Source organism: Elgaria multicarinata, chromosome 3, assembly GCF_023053635.1.
Source record: "Elgaria multicarinata webbii isolate HBS135686 ecotype San Diego chromosome 3, rElgMul1.1.pri, whole genome shotgun sequence".
NCBI lineage: Eukaryota > Metazoa > Chordata > Lepidosauria > Squamata > Anguidae > Elgaria > Elgaria multicarinata.
The window spans coordinates 97,579,480-97,601,638 of NC_086173.1; the positions used below are offsets into that span (position 1 = coordinate 97,579,480).

The 22,159-nt window shown below is 46.5% G+C and overlaps 3 protein-coding genes across 3 annotated transcripts; all 3 read left to right on the forward strand.

Annotated features, from left to right (window-relative positions):
• The first annotated feature begins 141 nt into the window (after positions 1-141).
• Positions 142-4,457, forward strand: LOC134396781 (uncharacterized). Its single transcript, XM_063123353.1, has 5 exons — positions 142-247; positions 1,441-1,624; positions 2,111-2,223; positions 2,316-2,409; positions 4,314-4,457. Exons 1-5 carry the CDS (start codon positions 228-230, stop codon positions 4,416-4,418), a joined length of 516 nt encoding a protein of 171 aa, XP_062979423.1. The 5' UTR covers positions 142-227; the 3' UTR covers positions 4,419-4,457.
• A 4,840-nt stretch (positions 4,458-9,297) lies between these two features.
• Positions 9,298-14,157, forward strand: LOC134396783 (ADP-ribosylation factor-like protein 3). The gene is made up of 6 exons (XM_063123354.1): positions 9,298-9,357; positions 10,315-10,458; positions 12,422-12,538; positions 12,907-12,957; positions 13,433-13,618; positions 13,930-14,157. The coding sequence occupies exons 1-6, from the start codon at positions 9,340-9,342 to the stop codon at positions 13,975-13,977; spliced, it is 564 nt and encodes a 187-aa protein (XP_062979424.1). The 5' UTR covers positions 9,298-9,339; the 3' UTR covers positions 13,978-14,157.
• A 2,567-nt stretch (positions 14,158-16,724) lies between these two features.
• LMAN2 (lectin, mannose binding 2) lies at positions 16,725-22,027 on the forward strand. Its single transcript, XM_063121571.1, has 8 exons — positions 16,725-16,989; positions 17,564-17,682; positions 17,822-17,939; positions 18,488-18,567; positions 18,755-18,916; positions 19,187-19,301; positions 20,446-20,565; positions 21,053-22,027. Exons 1-8 carry the CDS (start codon positions 16,725-16,727, stop codon positions 21,211-21,213), a joined length of 1,140 nt encoding a protein of 379 aa, XP_062977641.1. The 3' UTR covers positions 21,214-22,027.
• The last annotated feature ends 132 nt before the right edge of the window (positions 22,028-22,159 follow it).

The window sequence follows — 22,159 nt, forward strand, 5'->3', positions numbered from 1 at the left end:
GGGATGGAGTGGAAACAGGCTATGGGTGCAGGAAGAGCCTTCATGGTATGTACTGTAAACACAGGGGCAGTGAGTGGGCGGGAGTGATATGGAGGGCCTCACTCTGCACCATTTGTTTGCAGCTCAGTGGGGGATGGGATGGAAGGCTGTGTCTTTGGAACTTACAAAACCACTCCTTGCAAAATGCCTTTTCTTGTCTGCCTGGAAACAATGGGCCCATCCTGGATATGGCCTACTGCCAGCAGAGGTGGGTGAGTCTGTCTGTCTGTCTTTAGGGAGAAACTGTGCCTACGTGGTAAAGCAGTTGCTCTGCATACAGAAGATCCCCGGTTCAATCCCCAGTATCTCCAGGTAGGGCTAGGAAAGAATCCTGCTTACAGTCCCAGAGAGCTGCTGCCAGTCATTGTCAGTAAACTTGGGCGGTATTGAAATGCAATAAAATAAATAAATAAATAAAAATACTGGGCTAGATGGACCAACGGTCTGGCTCAGGATAAGGCATGTTCCTATGGCCTTTTCTAGACCATGGGTTAGCCCAGTGCGAGCCCCAGGCGAGCCCCTGTGCATCCAGATGACATACAGGGGATCCTGGGCCCAGGCAAGGGTAACCCTCCCTTGGCTCAGGATAACCGGCACCGCTTTTGGCCCAGTATTTCCTGCAGCCTTGGGCTGAGCCCGAGACTGCAGGCGTGTAGACCGGTCCGCCGTTTTCCCGGCTACCGCAATTACTCACAAGTAGCCTGGAAAAGCGGCGGACAGTGCAGCGCTCCTCAGGAGCACTGCGGCCATCAGTTCAGGGTGGGGAGATCGGGGGGACATCGGAGCCAGAGCGAGGGTGGGGAATCACCGGGGGGGGGACATGGTGGGCGGGGAAACGGAACCAGAAGGAGATGGGGGAAATGGAGCCATGGGGAGAGGGGGAGGACATCGGAGCCAGAGCAGGGGGACATTGGAGCCAGGGGGAGCGAGGAACCCTTTTTTTAAAAAAACAAAAAACCTTACCTTTATCATTGGTGCGCTCCTGTGCACATGACCCTTTAAAACTAAAAAAAATGGCGGATGTGACAGGTCCTTCCTGCAGCCCATCGCGTCTTACGTGTAGACAGGGGTGATGGCCCATGCTACTTGTAGCACGAGCTCGCCCCTCCTGCACGGATTCCAAGGTAGGTCTAGCAAAGGCCTTTGTCTCACTGAGAAAATGGGGCAGCCACAGAATGCTTTCAAACAGCAGTTTTATCCTTTGAGAGCCCCAATTGGGAGGAAGAATATAGCCCTGATATGTCTCCCTCTTGGCAGCGGAGGCAGTACCAGATGAAGGAAGGGTGAACTCCCTCTTGCAGGGACCCCATCGCTAGGTTTGGGCCCAGGGCTGATCATTGGATTTTGCCCAGGCTTTTGTTATCCCTGCATCCACAGCCCACATCCTCCTTGTCCTGGCAGGAGGAAATTTGCCTTCTCTTCTAGCACTGGTGGAGTTTTTATCTGTGCTTTTAATCCTCACTGTGCTGACCTGGTCCTCCTGGCTGAGCTGAGTGGACACCAAGCCACTGTTGTCGCCTTGGTCTGGCATCCACTGGAAGACATGTGGGTCAGCGGTGCTGAAGACGGCTCCATTCGGCTCTGGGTAAGCACTTAATCAGATGGTGACTTCAGCCCATCTTTCATAGATGGAGTATATTGGCTGGCAGGGAGGTAGGAAAATCATTGAGCTGCTGGACAGCCAGGATGAATATGTGACCAATATATGTTTGGGGGAGTCATTCATTATCTGGGGTACAGTTATTATTAGAAAACCAATGTCCAGAACAGGTATTTTACAAGGTGCCTTTGCAGAGTGGGTTCTAATGCTCAGGCAGAGATTGGTGCTGGGAGGGTCTGTAACTTAGTGGTAGAGTCCCTGCCTTGCATGCAGAAGGTCCCCGGTTCAATCCTCAACTACTCCAGGTAGGGCTAGGTCTTGCCTGAAACCCTGGAGAGCTGCTGCCAGTCAGTGTTGACAATTCTGGGCTAGATGGACCCATGGACTAAAGCAGCTTCCTATGTTTCTCCACTGGAGAGTTCTCCTTGGTAGAGGTTTGGATGGCAGAAGCAATTTATATGGTTCACACAGAGAGAAGATGGTGGATGCTGCGTACAGGACCTGAGAGCCCCCAGAGGGATCACTTGCCTTTGCATTGACCAGGTCAATGGCTGCATCATTGCAGGGGTCCATGACACCATCAGGTAGCCATGGGGTGATGCAGATGGGGGAGGATGGGATGAGATTACAGGCCAGCTTTGGATGTGTTTGTGGCTCTGCCTCTTTCTCCTTGCAGGGTTTATGACCCAAACTCTGGGGTGCAGGTGCAGAGTTACACAGGGCATCAAGACACCATCAGGGGTCTCATCCATATTCCAGAAATGGAGCAGGTATGAGGGACTGGGACCACCCTGTTGGTGAACAGCTCCGGAGGGCTGGGACCTTTCCCACTCTTAACTCTTTAAGCCATGGTTGAAGCAGCGCAAGGCAATGGATATGCTCCAGTGATGCGTATCCAAGCCCTGTGGCACTGAGCCCAAGATGTATCTATCAGCATCCCAGGTGCATGTTGATGTCATGTTGCTCTTCGGTGGGGTCATGTTCAGTTTGCGGAGCAGAGTGGCTTTGGCAAAGGATTGCTGCTATGCATTGTGTTGACCTGGGACGCCTCCCACAACCAAATGGTATGCATGTATGTCCTTTTTTTTTAAAAAAAAATATCCCTGCTTTATCTTACAAGTAATTCAAAGCTGCTCACCACACAGTCATTCGCTTAGCAAACCTGTAACGCAAAACATGGCAGGGAGAGAGAGACGCAGCCGTTGTAGTGGCATATCTTCACCAGTGTAGCAGGGACCCCAAAGGAGCATCCCACTGGTGTATCCCAGCAATTGTCCCAGCATATCCTCTGTGGCAGCAGTATACCTTGCATTGCTCTAGTGTGCCGAGGCTTCTGCTGCATCCTATATAGCCCCTTAACCGGTATGTCTTCCATATGGGATTGCTATCAAGCCATAACATAAAAAAATGACCCAGAAATACACAGCAGCAGAAACAGAGATAAACACATACATGTGATCATCTAGGGCAGTGTATTAGACAAAGAGAAGACTGAAAACATGATTTCTATTTATTAAAAAATCTGACTGGTTCCACTAACAATAACTGGGAGTAAATTGGATCCTGTTGAAAGAAGAGACTTGCCTCTTCACACCCCAGCCTGTATCTAAGCTGCCAATGGCTGCTTCAAGGCTTTTCTCCCTCCTGCGTGGGCCAAGCAAGAGTTGAACTTCCAATCTAAGAATATGCCTGAGAAGCTTCTACGGCAGCCTTTCCCCAACCTGATGCCCTCCAGATGTATTGAACTACAACTCCCATAATTAATGGAGGCGCCAGGTTTGGAGAGGCTGTTCCACAGTATTGCAGAGGATTCTGGGGTGCCTGTTCAGTTCATAAGGGGAGGGGGCGTTAGAATGCAGATGTGCATGCTGGGCAGGTTGGCTAACTGCTTACACCCAGGCTGTGCCTTAGAGACTCCTGGAGGTATTGCTAAGGATTCTGGGGCACACCTTCGATTTGCACAGGCAGTCGGCCGTGCTGGAAGCATGGTGCAAGAACCAGGACACACACACAAAGACCCACTACCTCTAGCCCAGGAGCAGTCGCTGGCATCATACTGCCCCCAAGTGACTGACCAGGCTCTTTCAGCCAGGCTGATTCCCTACATGGGTGACTGAGCAATCTCAAAAGCTTCCTGCAAGGCAGCTTCCTAGTTCACTGCTTGAATGCAAATCTGTATGTTCTGGAGAAGTCCACCCATTTACCGAGAAGGCTGCACAAGGCTTGTAGTGGTGTCACCGGGGCTGGCCCTATCATTAGGCAGAGTGAAGCAGTTGCCTCAGGCAGCAGATGCTGGGAGATGGCAACAAGGTGATAGAGGAGAGATCTTATATGCCACACGACCAGCCCTGAACTTCATAAAATAGCCTTCCACTACTGTAGAAGCAAGATTCAACGGCCAGTCCAGTTGGGTTTTGTACATGGAATGGGAGGGGGTGCCATCTTGTCCTTTGTCTCAGGCAACACAATATTTTGGGCCAGCCCTGGGTGTCGCTCATTCCACCCTGCCCTGCAGCTGGATTGGAGCCCCACCCAGGCAGAAGACCGGAGGGGGAGAGGATTGTGGGTAAGCACTGTGCAACATGAATACATCCAGTCCCTGAGGAGCCCCATGCAGGGTGGGTGCTGGTGCTGCTGGGCTCCTGACTTGTCCTCTCCTTTTGCTTCCCAACAGTATGTGTCAGTCTCGCTGGATGGCACAGCATGCATGTGGAAGGCCTATCACCGGGGGAACAGCCTGAGGCCCGGGTCAGTCGGTGACTTTGCTCTCACGCCGTAGACTACCCAGAACTGGACGGAGTGTCTGCTTCCATTTACACAAAGGCTGCATTTTCGCCTGTGAAAGTGTGAAAACACCCAAGCCGTGTCTGCAAGATGCTTAGAAACTAGCAAACATCTGGGTGGGGCTTTCGGTGATCAAAAATGAGGCGTCTTTGATGTGATGCTTCCTGTTCCCTCCCTTTCTACACCCTGCTCCTTGTCCTCTATGCATCTCCTTCCTCTTTCTCACCCACCCTGCTACAACCCTGAACCCCGCCTTCACAGTCCATGCACAGAATAAAAATCGATGTTCTGTGAAAATGCAAGTTGTGCCACGAGAATAAATTGTGCCAGCAAGGTATGTAAAAAGGCAAAGTGCATATTGTGGATAATTAATTGCGAGCTCTGCCGGTGTCCATGTCCTGCTGCACGAAATCAGATTTCAGCTTCATGGAGATGAACCATTTGCACATCCGGGGGGGACCACAAGAACTTCAAAAGGCCAGACGCAGCCAGCGATTAGGTTTCCTCAGCCAGCCCGAAGCTTTGCCGAATGTATTCACATCACTGAGCCATCCCTGGATAAGCGATGCATATTCATCTCCTCCGAAATAATGGGGCCTAGATACAGAGTGTTGAAAAATCCCCACCCAGCATTAAATGGCCATGCATTTGAACAGAACGTCTTTCCAGATGTATGATCAGAATTTTTAATACAGTCAATGTGCAGTTGTTACCCATTTGCTACATGGAATCTAGACAATGAACCCTCCAGGGTGTGCTTTGGTGGCAGGGACACCACATTCCCTATTCCGGATGTGCCGTGCATGCTTAGTACACTAAGAAAACTAAATTCTTCTTCCAGGTAGCACATCCATTCCTATTATAATTACTAGTTGTTAGACAAGTGAATAACTATACTGGATTATATTAGTGTATATGATTATTCAAGGGTGGGGGTGGGGATGAGGGACAGTAACTCTCGACCACTTTGATCTCCATACCGTTTTGTGGCTTTTCAATTTATTCTCTTTCATGACAGACCTCTTTGCAAACATCCAGTCAGGGCGTGGAGCAGCGCTGCACACTGGGGGTGGCAAAGGTGCTGCCATCGATGTCTGTTATGGCATTCAGTTAGACAGACTGGCCATAGCTAAAACCCGGGCCCAGTCTTTACGGTGACACTTCGGTACGCGAGGCACCTGGCTCCCGCACTTACATTCCTTCCCAGCATCTGCACGGGAAGGAACACAGACTTTCCCCGCTCTCTACAAATAAAACAAAATGAAAAAATGGGGGGGAGAAGAACAGGGCCGTTCCTCCCCCCTTTTAAAAATTTCATTTTTTAAATGAAATTTAAAAAATTTGTACACAGCTGTACACAGCTGTACAGATACAAATAATTAAAAAATAAAAAAAGGGGAAGGAACGAGGCAGCCAGAGGAGGACGCGAGGAGAGGGATGCCGGGCAAACCACCTCTCCTCCTGGCTGCCCATTCCTCCCCACCCCCTACGTTTTTTAAAGAAAATATTATCTGCATCTGCCCAGTTGCACAGATACAGATAATATATTTTTTTTAAAAAAAAAAGTGGGGGAGGAACGGCCCTGTTCCTCCCCTCCCCCCCCAATTTTTATTTCTTTTATTTTTACAGAGGCGCAGGGTCGCCCCCTTCCCTGTCCAGCCCATGGCGTCCAATCAGGGAGCACAATGGGCTGTGACAAGCGTCCGCTGCCAAAAAAAGTCAGAGTAAGTGCCCGGTGTTTTTGGAACGGAGTTTCCGGGGTGTGCCCCCGGATGGCCTCGCAATGGCGGCTGCATCAAGTAGATGATGTGCCGCTACCACGAAGCCACCCCGGGGCAAACCCTTCATGCAGTCAGGTCCCTGTACTGCAGCCCAAACAGCTACAAGACATGAAGTGCAGTTCTCTCTGTGAAGCCTGTTCAAGCTCCCAGTTGCCAGGCAGTGGTAAAAAAAGTGGGGGTGGGGGTGGGGGGAGAAAACCCCTCTCTTGTACTGGATCTGTGTCCTGGGTGAGCCTAGCGCTGCCAAGCTGGCACTTGCAGGCGCATGGGGCCTGACAAGTCAAAGAAGCAAGAGCTTCCCCCCTGACAACAGCCCTGCTCTCCATCAAGAGTTTTACATTCTTGTTACGTTCTTCCCAGAGGACATGCAGGTCCTCTGGGAAGGGTTTACTCAGCCACAACTAGGCTGGCAACTGTTACCCAAAGGACCTTTTCTTCTGCTGCCCCCAAACCGTGGAATGACCTGCTGCAGGAGATTCGTCAGCTTAGAGCTAAGACAGCCGTAAAGACTCGTCTGTTCCGGCAGACCTACCCAGATGAATTTTAAACTTAAGAATTTTAAGATGCTGTGATGGTTATTTTAATATGGAATTGGTTTTATATGCTCTTTTAACTAATTTTGTGTATTATATTTTATTTATGAAAATGGTCCATCAGTGGCAAACCACGACAGAACACTATCAAGGTCACGAGCTAAACTGTTTTATTGCATTTGCCACAAAACTGGTGGCAAATCCGTCATTCCTTTTTTCCCATCACCCCGTGGAATTCTGCAAGGAAGAGGCAGCAGCAGTGTGGCCCAAGTAGGGAGGAGGATAAAAATGGCTCCTGGATCTTCCGAAATTGCCCACTTCTGATCTATAGCATTGTTGTTGCGCAGGGCTGGGGAATTTGTGTGGCCCTCTAGACGTTGGACTTCCAATTCCCATCATCCCCAGCCAGCACAGCCAAGGGCCAGGAATCATGGGAACTGTAGCCCAACAACATCTGGAGGGCAACATATTTCACACCTCTGTTGTAGAGAGAGACATGAGAATATAAGAAGAGCTGTGCTGGATCAGACTAAAGTCCATCCACTGCAGCATCTCGTCTCCAGCATGGCCAGCCAGAGGCTTACGGGAAGCCCACAAGGAGGACATGGAAGTGACAATTTCCCTCTCCCCAGTCCCCCTCACCCCCTAGTAACTGTCACGGCACAAGGCCTCTGAACCTCAAAGTACTGCTTAACAGTCATGGATAACGGCTGCTGATGTAGGCCTTTCTCTGTTAGTAATTTGAATAAAATCCCCTTTAAAAGCCTTCTCAGCCAACAGACGTCATTGTGGCTTGCAGCAATGAATTTTGTATGTTCATTATGCAATTTGAAATACTTCCTTATATCTATGTTTCATCTACTGCCAATTAATTTCCTTACTATTATGAGGGGAAAACATTGACTTTTCCAAGCCATGCATATGTTTATAAGCTTCTGTCGTGCTTCCCCTTAGTTGGTGATATTTTAAATTAAAGGGCATCAAAAACTTTAGACTTTCCTTGTAGAAAATGTAGTGCAGCCCAGCCCCTTAAGCTTTTGGGCTGTTCTTTCTTTCTTTCTTTCTTTCTTTCTTTCTTTCTTTCTTTCTTTCTGCACCTTTCCCAGCTCCACAATACCCTTTTTGAGAATCAGAAACCAGAGCAGTTTTCCAAATAAGGCTGCACCACAAAGTTATATAAAGACATTACGAGACTGGACATTTTATTTTCAGTCCTTTTCCTAATCATCCCCAGCCTGGAATTTGCCTTCCCCCCTCCCCACCGTTGCTACCTATTAAGTCAATGTTTTCATTGCGCTATCCACAATGCTGAAGTTGGTTACTAGTTCCCAGTTCTTATTTTCATGAAAGGTCAAAACAGAGCTCAATCAGTAAACTGCGTAAGGGCCTAAAATGTTTATGCTCTTGCAGGCAAAGCAAGCTTTGGATTACCCTATAACATCTATCTGCCCATTCAAAACCATTATTTTTGTATAATGCACACTCAACTGTGATGACTCTCAGATGACAATTAGAAAGAAGATGTCTTTCCTGGACAGTCACAGCCAGTAAAGATCCCATCAGTGAATATGTGAAGTTAGGGTTTTTATTTACTTATTTTTAATTATCCCAATGTGCATCACGTTGCCATTTTGTTCCCCATTCAGCCAGTGTGGAGAGATCCTTTTGGAGTTCTTCACAGACGGCTTAAGCACTATCTTGAATAATTTGGTATCATTTGCAAACTTGGTTCCCTCTGACTCTCCTGGCCACCACATCTCATTGAGCTGCAGGATTCTAGAAGAGTTTGGCATAAAGAATGGGCCTACAACCTCAGGGCACCCAGTAAATTAATTAAAATATATTTTGAACCAAGCTGCATTTCCTAAAGTTATATGAATTCAGACATGCATGGAGGGAGGCTGGATGTGAGAGGCTGGACATCCAATATGTGCATCCCCCTGAAAAAAAAATGTTTTGAGAAAATATGAAATACCATTTATTTTCTATTATTACACCTACAATTAAAAAAAACTACTTTGTTTCTGTTTTACTCTGCCCAGGGGCCTCTCAATAGGTTAGTCATACAAGACAGGAGAGGTGCTCCTTCCAACCAAAGGAGCCTCATTAAGCCTTAAAACGGCATTAGAAAAACATTTACAAAATTGCTGGGATTGAACTCGCTGGCAGAAAATCCGGCAGAGTTAATTTCCACCCAAATTGTTTCCTTCTGCGGCTGGGCTCCCCATCCCTTCTTTGGGGAAACCACAACCAACCTTGTCAGACCACCTGGACACAATTCCCTCCTGAACTGTGCAAGATGGGAGATGCTCACCCAGGGAGGTGTTCAACTTGGGTTGGGTGACATGGCATCTCTTTCGTCTGTAGCTTCAGTAGGGAGAACTAGACTGGGTCAGGCCAGGGCGACAGCTGGCAAGGGGGGATTTACCTATGGTATTACTAAACACCCTGGGTAAATGGAGAGACACAAGCTAATTCTGGAGCCATAATCCTCTTCCTTCTGCCTGCTGGAGCCAGGCATGTCAGTCACGCAGCAGGGACCTAGCCGCCAGCAGGAGCCACTTCCACGGCTGGCTCTGCAGAGGATGTAGAGAGCCTGACCATGGGTGAAGTCCAGAAGGTGAGTAAATTCTGATCCCCACAGCAGACAGCTTGGGATGCAAAGGGGCTTCATTCACAGAATGACACTTTGTGCCCGCTCTGGGGCAACATCTGCTGCCAACCTACTCCCCAAACGCAATTTCAGAGACAAGACGTGTTGGTACGATAGGGTCATACTTCGTGTCCGTAACAAAATGTTGCAGTGTGGGGTGTTCCTGTTCACTCTTCTATCAGCCATACCCTCTGCAGCAATGCTCCATTCCATTCTCCTTCCCGCCTGGTTTCCCCTCACTCACCCAACAGTCAGCCAGCATTGTGTACTGGCTAAATATGCAAGGTACTCATTGGGCTGTTTTTAGGGTTCCCCCAGGGGTTTCCCCCCTCCCCACTGCAGAGGTTCAACATAGAATCATAGAAAAGTAGAGTTGTAAGGGGCCTATAAGGCCATCGAGTCCAACATACAACTGTAAACCTTGGGGTTCCCCCAAGCCTTCTGAAGCTTCCTCTTGTACAGTACATGGGTGGTGCTACCTGAACATCAGAAATAGAGGAAATGATAACCGAATGCAGCAAAAAAGAACTATGGTACCTGTGGTACAGGCTGGTAGAATTATTCCCCTAAGAGGGAAAGCCAGGTGGTCAAAATATGTAGCCACAATAATAAAGAGAGATAAAATGTGAGACATTTCAGTCCAGCCCTGGAGCTGGTAAAGGCTGGGGCATGACACCAAGGTCAGCTCTGAAAACTGGGAGGAGAAAGCGAACAAAAGTGTAAGGGGAAGACTCAAAAAGCAGTTTGGGTCCTCTGTAGGAGACAGCAGCTAGGAACTCACTCCTACAGCAAACACAGAAGCATCCACTGTGCTTCTGTAAGACACGAGGCTCAGCCTTGTCACTTCTTTTTCATGTTCTGGGTCATAAACAAGAACAAGGTTCCCCACCCCCCGGCCATCACACCTCCCTTTGTGCACCGCAGGGGCTCCTCTCGGTCATCCAAAAGCTTAAAGGCTCTGAAGAACAGGAGTTGCGGATGGTCCTACTCGGGCTGGACAATGCTGGGAAGACCACTTTGCTAAAGCGTCTGGCATCAGAAGAGGTCAGCACCATCACCCCCACACAGGTAAGCACCACAGCAAAGAAGATCAGAATTGAGGGGTGGGGATGGGGCATGCGACAAGGTTGAATTGGTTAACTTGTTACATAAAATCTTAGGGCATGTCTAGACGATGCCTTATCCTGGGGATCGCCCTGGGATCATCCTTGTGCACTCCTGGGGGCAGTGAGGGATGATCCCTCCGTTTCCCCGGGATTACCAGGACGTCTTTTAGCCCAGTTTTTCCCACGGTCTTGGGATGATCCTGAGACCGTGGGATGTGTGGGTGGCCATCCTGGTTTTGTCCCAGCTCCTCGTAAGTAAATGTGAGGAGCCGGGAACCAGGCACAAGGCACAGAGCTCTTCAAGTGCTTCATGCCCATTGGGGGTGGGGAGGGGATCGGGGTCGGGGCTCTTTAAAAAAACCTCACTCACTTTTGCACTGGAGCACAGATGCACTCCAGGTCCTTCTCTTTAAAAAAAAAATGGTGGGAGCGACGTCCTCTTTCCTCTCTGGACGTCGCATGGCGCGTGTGGACTGAGGGGGAGGATCTCGCGATCAGCATATTGCGAGATCCTCCCTCTCCCCTGGTGTAGATATGCCCTTAAAGGAGCAGATTGGCAAGCTTTGTCCTAACCCACAGCTTTCTGCAGATGCTCCTCACATCCATACCATGCAGAACTGAGACACACCTCCAGAAGATGCTAGCAATAGTTCCTTGGCCATCAGCCACCTATGTCAGTAGCAATTGTGGTAGGCTTATCACTAGAACATTGGTATGGGAAGGGTGAAGGGTATAGTTACCTAGTAAACTGACATATTTGATTAAAATGTTGCTCCTCTCAGTTCTCAGCATCAAGCCCAAGACATTTTATTGCCCACCTACACAAATCATAGTGCATAGTACCCAAAGCCAGTCATGTTATTTGGGGAGCCATAAAATCTCATACGCACCTCTCCCCTTCCCTGGTAATAGAAATACAATAATAACAAATAGACAGCAAATTATTTGCTGCCCTTTTATGACACCCCAAATCTGCTGCCTGAGGAGGCTGCCTCACTTTGCCTCATAGCAGGACCGGCCCTGAAGCTACAATAGGCTCAAGCTACATTACATGCAAGCTCACTATAATTTGCAATATTTGGGGTGTATAAGCACCACACCACCACTTCTCCATGGCAAACCATCGTCCTGTCTGGAAATTCTTTGCTGAGAAGCAGCAACTCCACGTTAAAGACAAATGTAAATGTAACCAATATCATGATGGTCTGTTTAAATCAGTAATTTTTTTTACTGATTTGGATGTTTGGGGGTAGAAAAGCAGTGGGGTGTGTCTTTGCACATGTGAATATTTACAGAAGTCTTCTCCCCTGCCACTTCTCAGCTTTCTATTGCCTCTATCAGAAGCAGCTATTCCTAATTTAATTATAATAGCCATTAGGCTACTAGTAGTTTCCAGAGAACATGCAGTTTGGGCCTAAACCACTTAGCTGCAATTATACAGGCTTACTTGGAAGTAAACCTGATTGAACTCAACAAGACTTTCTTCTGAGTAGACATGCAGCAATGCTCTCTATGTCCCACTGAAAATAGTGGCATATACAGCATGTTTGAGTAAATATGCATTGGGTTATATTGCAAATACCCCTCCTATATTGCCTGTATAGCCATGTGAATTTAGCTGCAGGAGCTTTCCATTTGAAAACCTTTAGAAATGTATTCGGGATCACAGACATCCGTGCCACAGACACCAAAAAGCCACATAATCTGTGACCCAGCCACTCACTGGCAAAAAAGTGGCAAGTTTGTCACATTGTATGAACCAACATTTTCATCACAAGCGGTAGCTTCCACAAAACCACTAAGATATTGAGCTTCCCCATAGGTGGTTTGCTTCACCAGGTCTCCAGATTACAGAGAACCTGCTATGGTCATCCAGTGGCTGTTCTGTCTCTCCCCTACAAACCTCCTCTGCTTCCTTTTCATAGGGATTCAACATCAAGAGCGTTCACTCTCATGGCTTCAAGCTTAATGTTTGGGACATAGGAGGACAGCGAACCATCAGGACCTACTGGAAAAAGTATTTGGGCAGCACGGACATGCTGGTAAGTATAGGGCCTAGCCACCCCAAACTGTATTTGCAGTACCATGCCCGCAGGAAAAAGTGGGCTACAGTGTCAACCTAGGGTAAGGACACTCCTACTATTAGGCAGCTCAAGCTGACCTGTATCAGATGGTAAATAAGAGGGCACCATCAAAGGACAGCAAATTCTGTTTATTTGTATTATTATATTTCAACAGCCTATTTCAAAAACGAAATTGTCTTGGACTGTCTTAAGGGAACCATATTTTAAGGGGACCAAAGAGTTTTGGCCTTCAGTAATTTTGGTTGCCTATCATCCGAGCTGATAAGAGTTGGCAGTCAAAAGAACAATGGTGGGCAGTAGGTGATACCTCATTTTTGTGGTTACAGATCTACGTTATCGACAGCGCTGACCAGAAACGCTTTGAGGAGACTGGACAGGTAGGATAGTCAGTTCCCGCCTTCCAGTCCCAAAACTCCATCCTGTATCAGGAACACATGGAAAGTTTGTTCAGCAACCTGAATTGCATCACACCATAGATAATCTGTCAGGTGAAATGATTATCAAAAATAACAGAGTCTAAAAGTGGAGCCAAGTGTCCAACTTGCTGACTTGGTGCCTTAACATCACAACTCCTCACTTTTCATAGTTTAGTGTGCATCAACTGTCATCTTACAATGCTGGGAATTTGCTGAGACAAGTTCTAGGCTGGGATGATGACAGGCAAGGTCATGTCTACAGCTGGCAACATAATCTCCTCTAGGTGGGTTCTGATGTCACTTCTTCTGATAAGCCTGCTCATCAGAAGAAGTGACTCGATGGGTTGGACTCGATGGCCTTGTAGGCCCCTTCCAACTCTGCTATTCTATGATTCTATGATTCTATAAGCCATTGTGTTCTCTGGATTTTTGACAGGAGTTGTCAGAACTAGTGGAAGAGGAGAATCTCATTGGGGTCCCTTTGCTGGTGTTTGCTAACAAGCAAGATCTAGCAACAGCATCCCCTGCGGCTGAGATTGCTGAAGGACTGAACCTGCACACATATCGAGACCGGGCATGGCAAATCCAAGCTTGCTCAGCCTTATCTGGTGAAGGAGTTCAGGTATGATGGTGTGTGTGTGCAAGTACAGTGTGTGTGTGTGTGTGTGTGTGTGTGTGTGTGTGAGAGAGAGAGAGAGAGAGAGAGAGAGGCCATTTCCTGCCTGTCCCCCCCCTCCCGGATCATCCCAGGATCATCCCTGTACATCCAAATGAGACACAGGGGATCTCAGGAGCAGGCAGGGACAATCCCTCCATTTTCCTGGGATAATCCTTAGGTATAGAAAGGGGAGGAGAGAGACAGACAGAAGGGGATATTGCTGGAAACAGGTCTTGACAAGGGCTGTTGCTCACTGCCTGCTTTTATCTTTTTAGGATGGGATGAACTGGATTTGCAGTCAGATCACAAGTCGGAAAAAGTGATAACGCTGAGCGCAGAAATGGAATTTCAACTCCACATAATTCCCAGAGGCCATAGACACAGACCTAATGGTACAAAAGGTACCCAGCAGAACGTATAACCAGGACTTCACCCAAAATCCCAGGTTGAGAAAGGAATGTTCTGAAATAGCTGACTTGATCAGCAAACAGCTTTCTCCTCACAACAGGCATACTTGAAATTCAGAATTTTGAAATCATAATTGCAACAAAGTGTCTACATGAAGCAAGGAAAATCCCAATACAAACATCAAGCACAAAAGGAATATTGTCATTGGGCATGTACTGCATGTTGACTCTGCAAACTCTTTGGTAGCATAAGCTCACCTATCAACACACTACATAGTGTCCATGGCTTTAAGATATGCTTTTAACGGTTGCACTTTCACAGCCATTACTGGACTCCAAAATTACATTCTACAGCTTCCAGCTCTTGTAATTTCCATTTCCTCCCTTTTGCATTTACTGATGGCAAATTAAACTAATGACAGTAAAAGGTCTCTGAAGTGGAATAGCTATGCCATTTCCTGCATTCCTAACTGGGCAGAAAATCAAGTGGAAACAAACCAGCAAGTAAGATCTCTAGGGAAAATATTTCATCCTGTGCTTGATACCCTCTGCTGTGGAACTGACCCGGAGGAGCAGCTGTAGAAAATTCAATGGATCCCTGAAAATGCAGGATGTAAATGTGTCCAAGACATGCACCTCTTGCAACTGACAGTTGAGACTGCCCACTGCTCAGGGCTAGAAAATGAAAGCTCCAAAAAGACTCCTATGAGTCTTTCTACTCATAGGACATATGGAACAAAGGCTGGAAAAGAGATTGCGCCTCTTAAAACTGAATATGCTCTTGCTGGTCTAGGAACTCCCACCACCAGGGGCTGTCCTGAGGTGGGACTATAACAGGGCAGTTTTGTTTCAATAAAGTGTCCTGTAGCCTCTAGTCTGGTATTAATTTCTGAGTTGGTTGATAAAAGGTTGGCAATGAACTGAGAAGGGTTCAAGGGAAGGGCACATACATAACACTCTGTGTAGTGAAGGTTCAGTGTCAGATGCACCATTACATGGTTTGGATGGTTAGCCAACTAAGGAAATATTTTAAAAAACTGTGAGGGCAATTGTGTGGCCTCCAGGCAGAAACTCTGTGCAAATGGGATACAAATGGGATGTCCTATTTATTTATTTGTAACATTTATATACCACTGAATATAATAGAATCCCTCAGCAGATCACAATATTCATATTCATCAGAACTTGAGCACAAGGACTATGCACATACTCCCCAATATGTGTTCATTCTGAATGCACAGTCCATATTATGTCAAAAATGGAGGGTGCAGATTGTGCATGTGGGGTTGTGCCAAGGTTCCTATCAATGCATGAGCCCAGCAGGCATTAAGCCTTCTCTCTTCTCCCGCTCCCCCCCCCACCCCGCACCACACCCTCCTCTCATATACACATTCATTTTCTGTTTGGACATCTGCAAACAGAAGTCCTACACATTCTTACTTGGGAGTAAATCCTTGGATTTAGCAGGACTTCTACATAAACATGTATAGCAGGGAACATGTGGCCCTTCAGATGTTGCTGTACTAGACCCATCAGCCTTAGTCAATATAGACAATGGTGAGGAATAATGGGAGTTGCAGTCCAACATCTGAAGAGCCACATGTTCCCCATCCTAGATGTACAGGGTAAGGCCAGTTCTGTATGCAATGTAATAAACAGCATCTTATAAATATAGTCCTTAATTGGAATATAGTCCTGGCTGATGCACATTTTTCTGTTTCCATGAATAGACAAGTTCTAAAATTTGCACATTATTTATTGTCTGTTGATATTTTTTTTGGCCACAGCATCTAGGCTCTCTTCCTGGAACATGTAGCCTCCCCAACACACACAAAAAACAGAGGGCAGAGTATTATTAACGGCATGAAAACATTAACATTTGAACATGTATAATGTAAGTTTCCAACAGATGTTGAAAACTGGAAAAAAAATTAATAGCATGAACCTGTGGAACTTAGATTCTTAGAAGTAAATTGAGTAAAGTCTCATTGACTTCAATGGGAGGAAGAAATTAAAAATAGGGTGCGTGACTGCCATTAAACATCGTTTTTAGTTTTTGTGGTTATTTTTCCTCCTCTCCTCTCAGGCTGAACACGGATAGGATACGGGAGCTTTTCCGCCGTTGTAGCAACGCGATCTTCTCCCCACGTAATTGGACATAACGATTTTTAATAAATAAATAAATAAATAAATACAACCACGCTGTAGGTAATGTAGGGTTGCTCTACCCACGCTGAGAAAGAGATCGGATCACGATATTTCTGCAGTGCAGTCGAGTTTTATTGTTCCCATTTGCGAGGCTAGGAGTGGTCAGTCGGGCTGAGAGAGTGGCTTACAACAACCTTGTTATGTAGTCCACTGCTAATATCCCTGTATTGTAGATTGAGAGAGGCGGTGAGGAGGCCGAGAAAAAGCGGCTTACGACATATAACGCCCAATATTTTTTAGTGGGAGGGAAGAAGGAAGGACTGCTGAAGAGGAATAATGTATAACAACGCGACTCCAGCCACTTACGCGCAGACACGTTGAGCTCCGAACGGAATCTCAAATAGACCGGAATCCGGGGGGGGGGGTGTATGTGTGACTCTTCCCTTTTTCTATCTCTATGACTGTTAGGGGCGGAGTGTCAGCCATAGAGATCAGACAGCGACATAGACATTCTTATGTCTATAGTTTCGGTTTACTTCCGGGCTAGGAGTCGACCGGAAGCAGGAAGACGAGGGGCAGGAGGGAGTAGAATGATAGCGGGTCCGGGAGGCGGTGGATCCCCGCGGTGCCTGCGAGGGCTGGCGGCAGGAATGGTGTTATCGCCTTTGCTGTGTCTTCAGCTCCTCCTGGCCGTGATCGCGCCACGAGGAGCCACAGAGCTCACCGATGGCAACAGCGAGCACCTAAAACGGGAGCATTCGCTCATCAAGCCTTACCAGGGTGCGTGGGATGGACAGGGACTATCAGCCTGCTGATCCATCTCCTTTCTCTCTCTTGTCTTTCTCTCTGGAGCCCTTTCGGAGCCTGGCTTTCCACGCGCTGTGTTGACCCAAAGGGAGGGGATGGTCCTGTCATTTCAGGAAGTAGAGAGGAAAAACCACAGAGCCATGGGGATAGTACTGTTCATTTTACACGCATTTACATTCTCAAAGATATCTAGCACATAAAACTCCACAAAGCACCCTGAGTACAGGATGGCCCCTTCAGTTTGGATGCCACTAAAATTAGAGATCGGAGCACAGATATTCAGAGGAAAGTCCAAACTACCTGGTAGATAAGGTATTAAAACCTGGTGGGTTTATACCCACCAATTTATGTCACAATTGATAAATTTCTACTGAATAGTAGCAGAGGAAGCAGGAGAAAACTCAATTTCTGCCTTCTTTGCAAGAGGGTAGCAGTTCTGGACTAAGCTTCACTCCTTATATTGTTGCTTGTAATTTCTTATGTTCTCTAATAAAAGGATTACATTTATCCGTAGCTTATGATTTCTGTGGTGTCTTCTATGTTTTAGGGGTTGGCTCCAGTTCAATGCCCCTCTGGGACTTTCAAGGGAGCACCATGCTGACTAGCCAGTATGTCCGACTGACACCTGATGAGCGCAGCAAAGAGGGTTCTATCTGGAATCGAGTGGTGAGTGTGGTTTCTCTATGGGAAAAAGTGGTGGAGTGAGACCAGCAGTGCCTAGTTACAAAACTGTGCATTGTCCTTGTTGAAGGATTTTGTGAAGCACTCCTCAAGGTGTTTAGGGCTGCTATACTCTGTCTTCTAGCCCTGCTTCTTAAAGGATTGGGAGCTCCATGTTCACTTCAAGATTCATGGAACAGGAAAGAAGAATCTACATGGGGATGGCTTTGCCTTATGGTACACTCGGGAGCGCCTCACTGCAGGTACTGTGGTCAGCTTAATAGCCAGGATTGTAGTCCACTTTCACGAATTCTGGACTTCCACCTACACTTAGGGATGAATAGGTTTCTGGGTCCAGTTGCTGAAACAAGCATAATAGAATGACATGCAGCCCAATCTTATGCCTGAAGAATCTTGTAGCACCTTAAAGACTAACAGATTTTTTCTGGCATAAGTGGTCAATGTCCATGTAATTTTATGCCAGAATAAATTTCTTAGTCATTAAGGCATCACAACATTTAGTTATTTTTGCTGCAACAGACTAACGCAGCTACCCCACTAGAAATCCTATGCATGTTTATTCTGAAGGAAATTCTCAATGGGCCTTACTCCCAAGTAAGCATATAAGGGATTGCAGCTACCCATGCAACATGGGTAGTATTCTTCATACCCAATCAGTCCTATCTTGAGACGTTGGCTGGCAACATGGCTACCTTTTTTTATGGAGATGATGCTCTCTGTGTTTGATCTTCAGTGTTCTCCTTGCTGGGTGGGTGGAATTTGTTGTTCAAAGGTGCTTTGTTTCCCTCAGGCCCTATTTTTGGCAGCAAAGACAATTTCCATGGATTGGCCATCTTCCTGGACACATATCCAAATGATGAAGCTACAGAGGTAAGTGGTGACAAGAACTTCTTTTGTGGGCTACTTCTACTTGTAAGATGAATCTGGGTTTCAATGTTAATTAGTGGGAATGTTGCTCTACACACTTGGAGCTCCCATTTTTAGGTTTCTTTTGCAAATATTTATGATAGGAACGAAGTACAGCATGGTGAAACATACTTTTTTAAAAATTATGCAGCGTGTATTCCCATACATCTCTGCCATGGTGAACAATGGATCCCTGAACTACGATCATAGTAAAGATGGACGCTGGACAGAGCTGGCAGGTTGCACAGCTGACATCCGCAATCAGAACCATGACACATTTTTGGCTATCCGTTATTCTCGGGGGCGTCTGACGGTAAGTTACATTGAATAATTTGTTGAGGGTTTGCCTTAGATGCATGCATGTAGGGGTTTCATAGCTAGTTAGAATGTGAATGACTACTTATGACTGGTGCAGTCAGTGAGAAACAAAAAGTAGTGGTGAATATCCAGACCAATATAATGTGGCTTATCCAATTTCTGTTTCTCAGAATTGAGACTCTAGCCTTCTTGTAGACTTTTTCAGGTGTTTGGGAGAGAGAAAACGGAAGTATCCTTAGTATCCAGGTTTATACTTATTTTGCAGGTGATGACTGATGTGGAGGACAAAAATGAGTGGAAAAACTGCTTTGATGTTGCAGGAGTCCGGCTACCCACTGGTTACTTCTTTGGGGCTTCTGCTGGTACAGGAGATCTATCTGGTGAGGACTATTTGCCACTGAGGTGGAATTGGCAGGGTTTCCTGAATGTGGTGGTCTAGTTAATGTAGAGTAATTATTAGAGGCAGTGGACCTGTTCTATTCACTTCATTGAATTGGACACTAGAGGAACAGAAGCCCAGAGAGTTTCGGCTGTTGGGGGTGGTATAGAAATGCAATAAGTAAAAGTCAGCTCCTGGGAACCTTTAAAGGCGCATTTATTAAGAAATATATAGTTAGAGCAGGGATGCACAACCTTTTCGGCCCTGAGGGCTGCATCAGGTGTCTACTACAGTGCTGGGGGGCCTCATGTGTATATATACATGCACATTCACGTACAGCTCACAATTGCGCACACACACACCACTTGCTCACATTGTGCTTGTCTTGTGTACATTCCAGTATTAAAACACCATCAGTTTCAGTGAGGGATGCGTAACTTGGGGGTAATTTGTCAAGGGCCAAAGACCCCCTATGCATCCCCTCATATACACAAACTATCCCCATTCACATTGACATCCACTCATTTCTCCCCCAACTCACTCACACACATGTTCTGGCTTACAGCTTTAATCCTTCCCTGCCCTTTGCTGAAAAAAGTGAAGAGAGAGAAAAAATCATTCTAGGAAATGGCCCTGTAATTCCTGCCATAGCAGCCTCGTTCTAGAGCATCGCCAGTGCAGGCAGGAACCTTCTAGTACAGCTTCCTAGGATGCTGTAGGAATGAGGGGCTATAGCTCAGGGGTAGGAGCACTTGCTTTGCATGCCAAAGTCCCGGGTTCAATCCCTGGCATCTTGAGGTAGGGCTGGGACAGAATCCAGTCTAAAAACTTGGAGATCTGCTGCGAGCCAGTGTTGACAGTACTGTGCTTGATGGACCAATGTTCTGATTCACTATAAGCAGCTTCCTATGTTCTTAATGAAATTTTTGTTGGAGGACCCATAGACTGTTCCTTGAGCAGTATTTCCAGGGCGTGGTGTGTGTGTGTTTTATTTTTATTTTTTGGGTGGCTGCTGGTGCTGGGAGGTGGGGTGTCTTGGGGTCTGCCAGACAGGGCTTCCCTGCGAGCCATACTTTTTGCACCCCTCAGTTAGAGGAAGATTTTATGCCTCTAGATGCATCACAAATTGATTCTCTGTTTCCTAGACAATCATGACATCATCTCAATGAAGTTGTTCCAGCTGATGGTGGATCATCCACCAGAGGAAGAAAACATTGACTGGACGAAGATTGAGCCTAGTGTCAGCCTGCTCAAGTCACCCAAAGGTGAGTTGTTGGTGCTTCTGTCTTGAATGCTTTGTGAAGCAAATGGGAGATCACCCTCCAACATGAGCAAGCCACCCCGTATCTCTTCAGGGAATGCTAAACAATCAACATGAACATTTACGGAACAGTATTTGAGCCTTGATGCAAAGCAATAGACCGAAATGAAAATCTGGGTGTCCTTTTTTCGAGAGCAGACGCTGCAATCCCAGTTCAGGCGTGCAAGATTGTAGCTGTGGTCCTGAGTATACATTCCAGTAAATATTTCCTACCAAATTCATTGACACTTGTGTAAATTTTTCAAGTAATTGTGTAAAATCAGTGCTGTGTTGTTCTTTTGGATGTAAACTTATGGTACCTAGTTAACGCTTCTGCAAAAGACCTCTTTAATGACTCAGAATGTTGTTGGCCTATATTAACCCATTCCTAATCTAGGATAGGAGCATGCAGCGTATGCAAATCTCAAAGCTTCTTTTCTTCTCTCCTTTAGATAACGTGGATGATCCAACAGGAAATTTCCGTAGCGGGCCCTTGACAGGCTGGAAGGTGTTCTTATTGCTACTGTGCTCTCTGCTTGGCATCATTGTGTGTGCTGTGGTGGGAGCTGTGGTCTTCCAGAAACGCCAGGAGCGGAACAAGCGGTTTTACTAGTGGGGGAGTGGGTTCAGATTCTGGGCGTTTGGGGAATATTTTTTACAGGGGGAGGGAGAATTGTATAGACTCTGGTTTCTAAGAGGCTCTTTCAGAGAAATATATGGAATATTTTCATATCTCTTTCGTTACTTGGCCATACTAGCCAGGCAACCTGTGTCAAACAATCAGGAATGTAGGGTGCAGCCCTACTTGGGAGCCTGTTATTTTCTCTTTCTGAATGCCATTCAGAGCCAATAGCCCCCCTTTCAAAACAAAATAAAGGAGAACAGCAAACAAAACTATGGTGAAAACTTAGAAATGGTAAGTATTCCTACTCTGTGGGGCATGGCTCTGCATGCCAGCTAGTATTTGCTGGCATTGTCTTTATCAGGGTGATATTTTCACAGTCCTTTTTACTCTGCTGGGGGCAATTTTCCTGCCTGGCCCATAAACAAACTTCAAGGTGGGTGTTATGAATTGAATGTATTTTGCAGTCTCACTGGTCCTGAAACTTTTTATTACTAGCAATTTCTGTATTGCTGGGAGCGAGACTAAATTACACCAAAACAACTGGTGACCATCAAATGTGATTTTCCCCTTTGGTGATGGAAAGTGTGCTTGTGTTGGGAGAGTGGGGGCTTGATTTTTCCGGTTACTGTGGAGTATGTGATCCAACTTAATCGCAGAACCTCAGACCCTATCTCATTAAGCGTCTGGGATGAGTGATTCTGGTTTCAGCAGTGTACTTTGTCATAACCACATAGCTGTGTGTGCATTTGAAAGATGATAGGTTGAAGAGAGGGTATGTGAAATAAAATGAAAAACTCATCTTGTAGTCTGTCTTAATTTGATGGAGTCTGTGAATGAGTGAATGGTGGGTCAACTGCATTTGCTGTTACTGGATTGGGTTCATGCTGGGTTTTAGGATATGTGTATTGCTTCTTCAGATACTGTGTAGAACGTG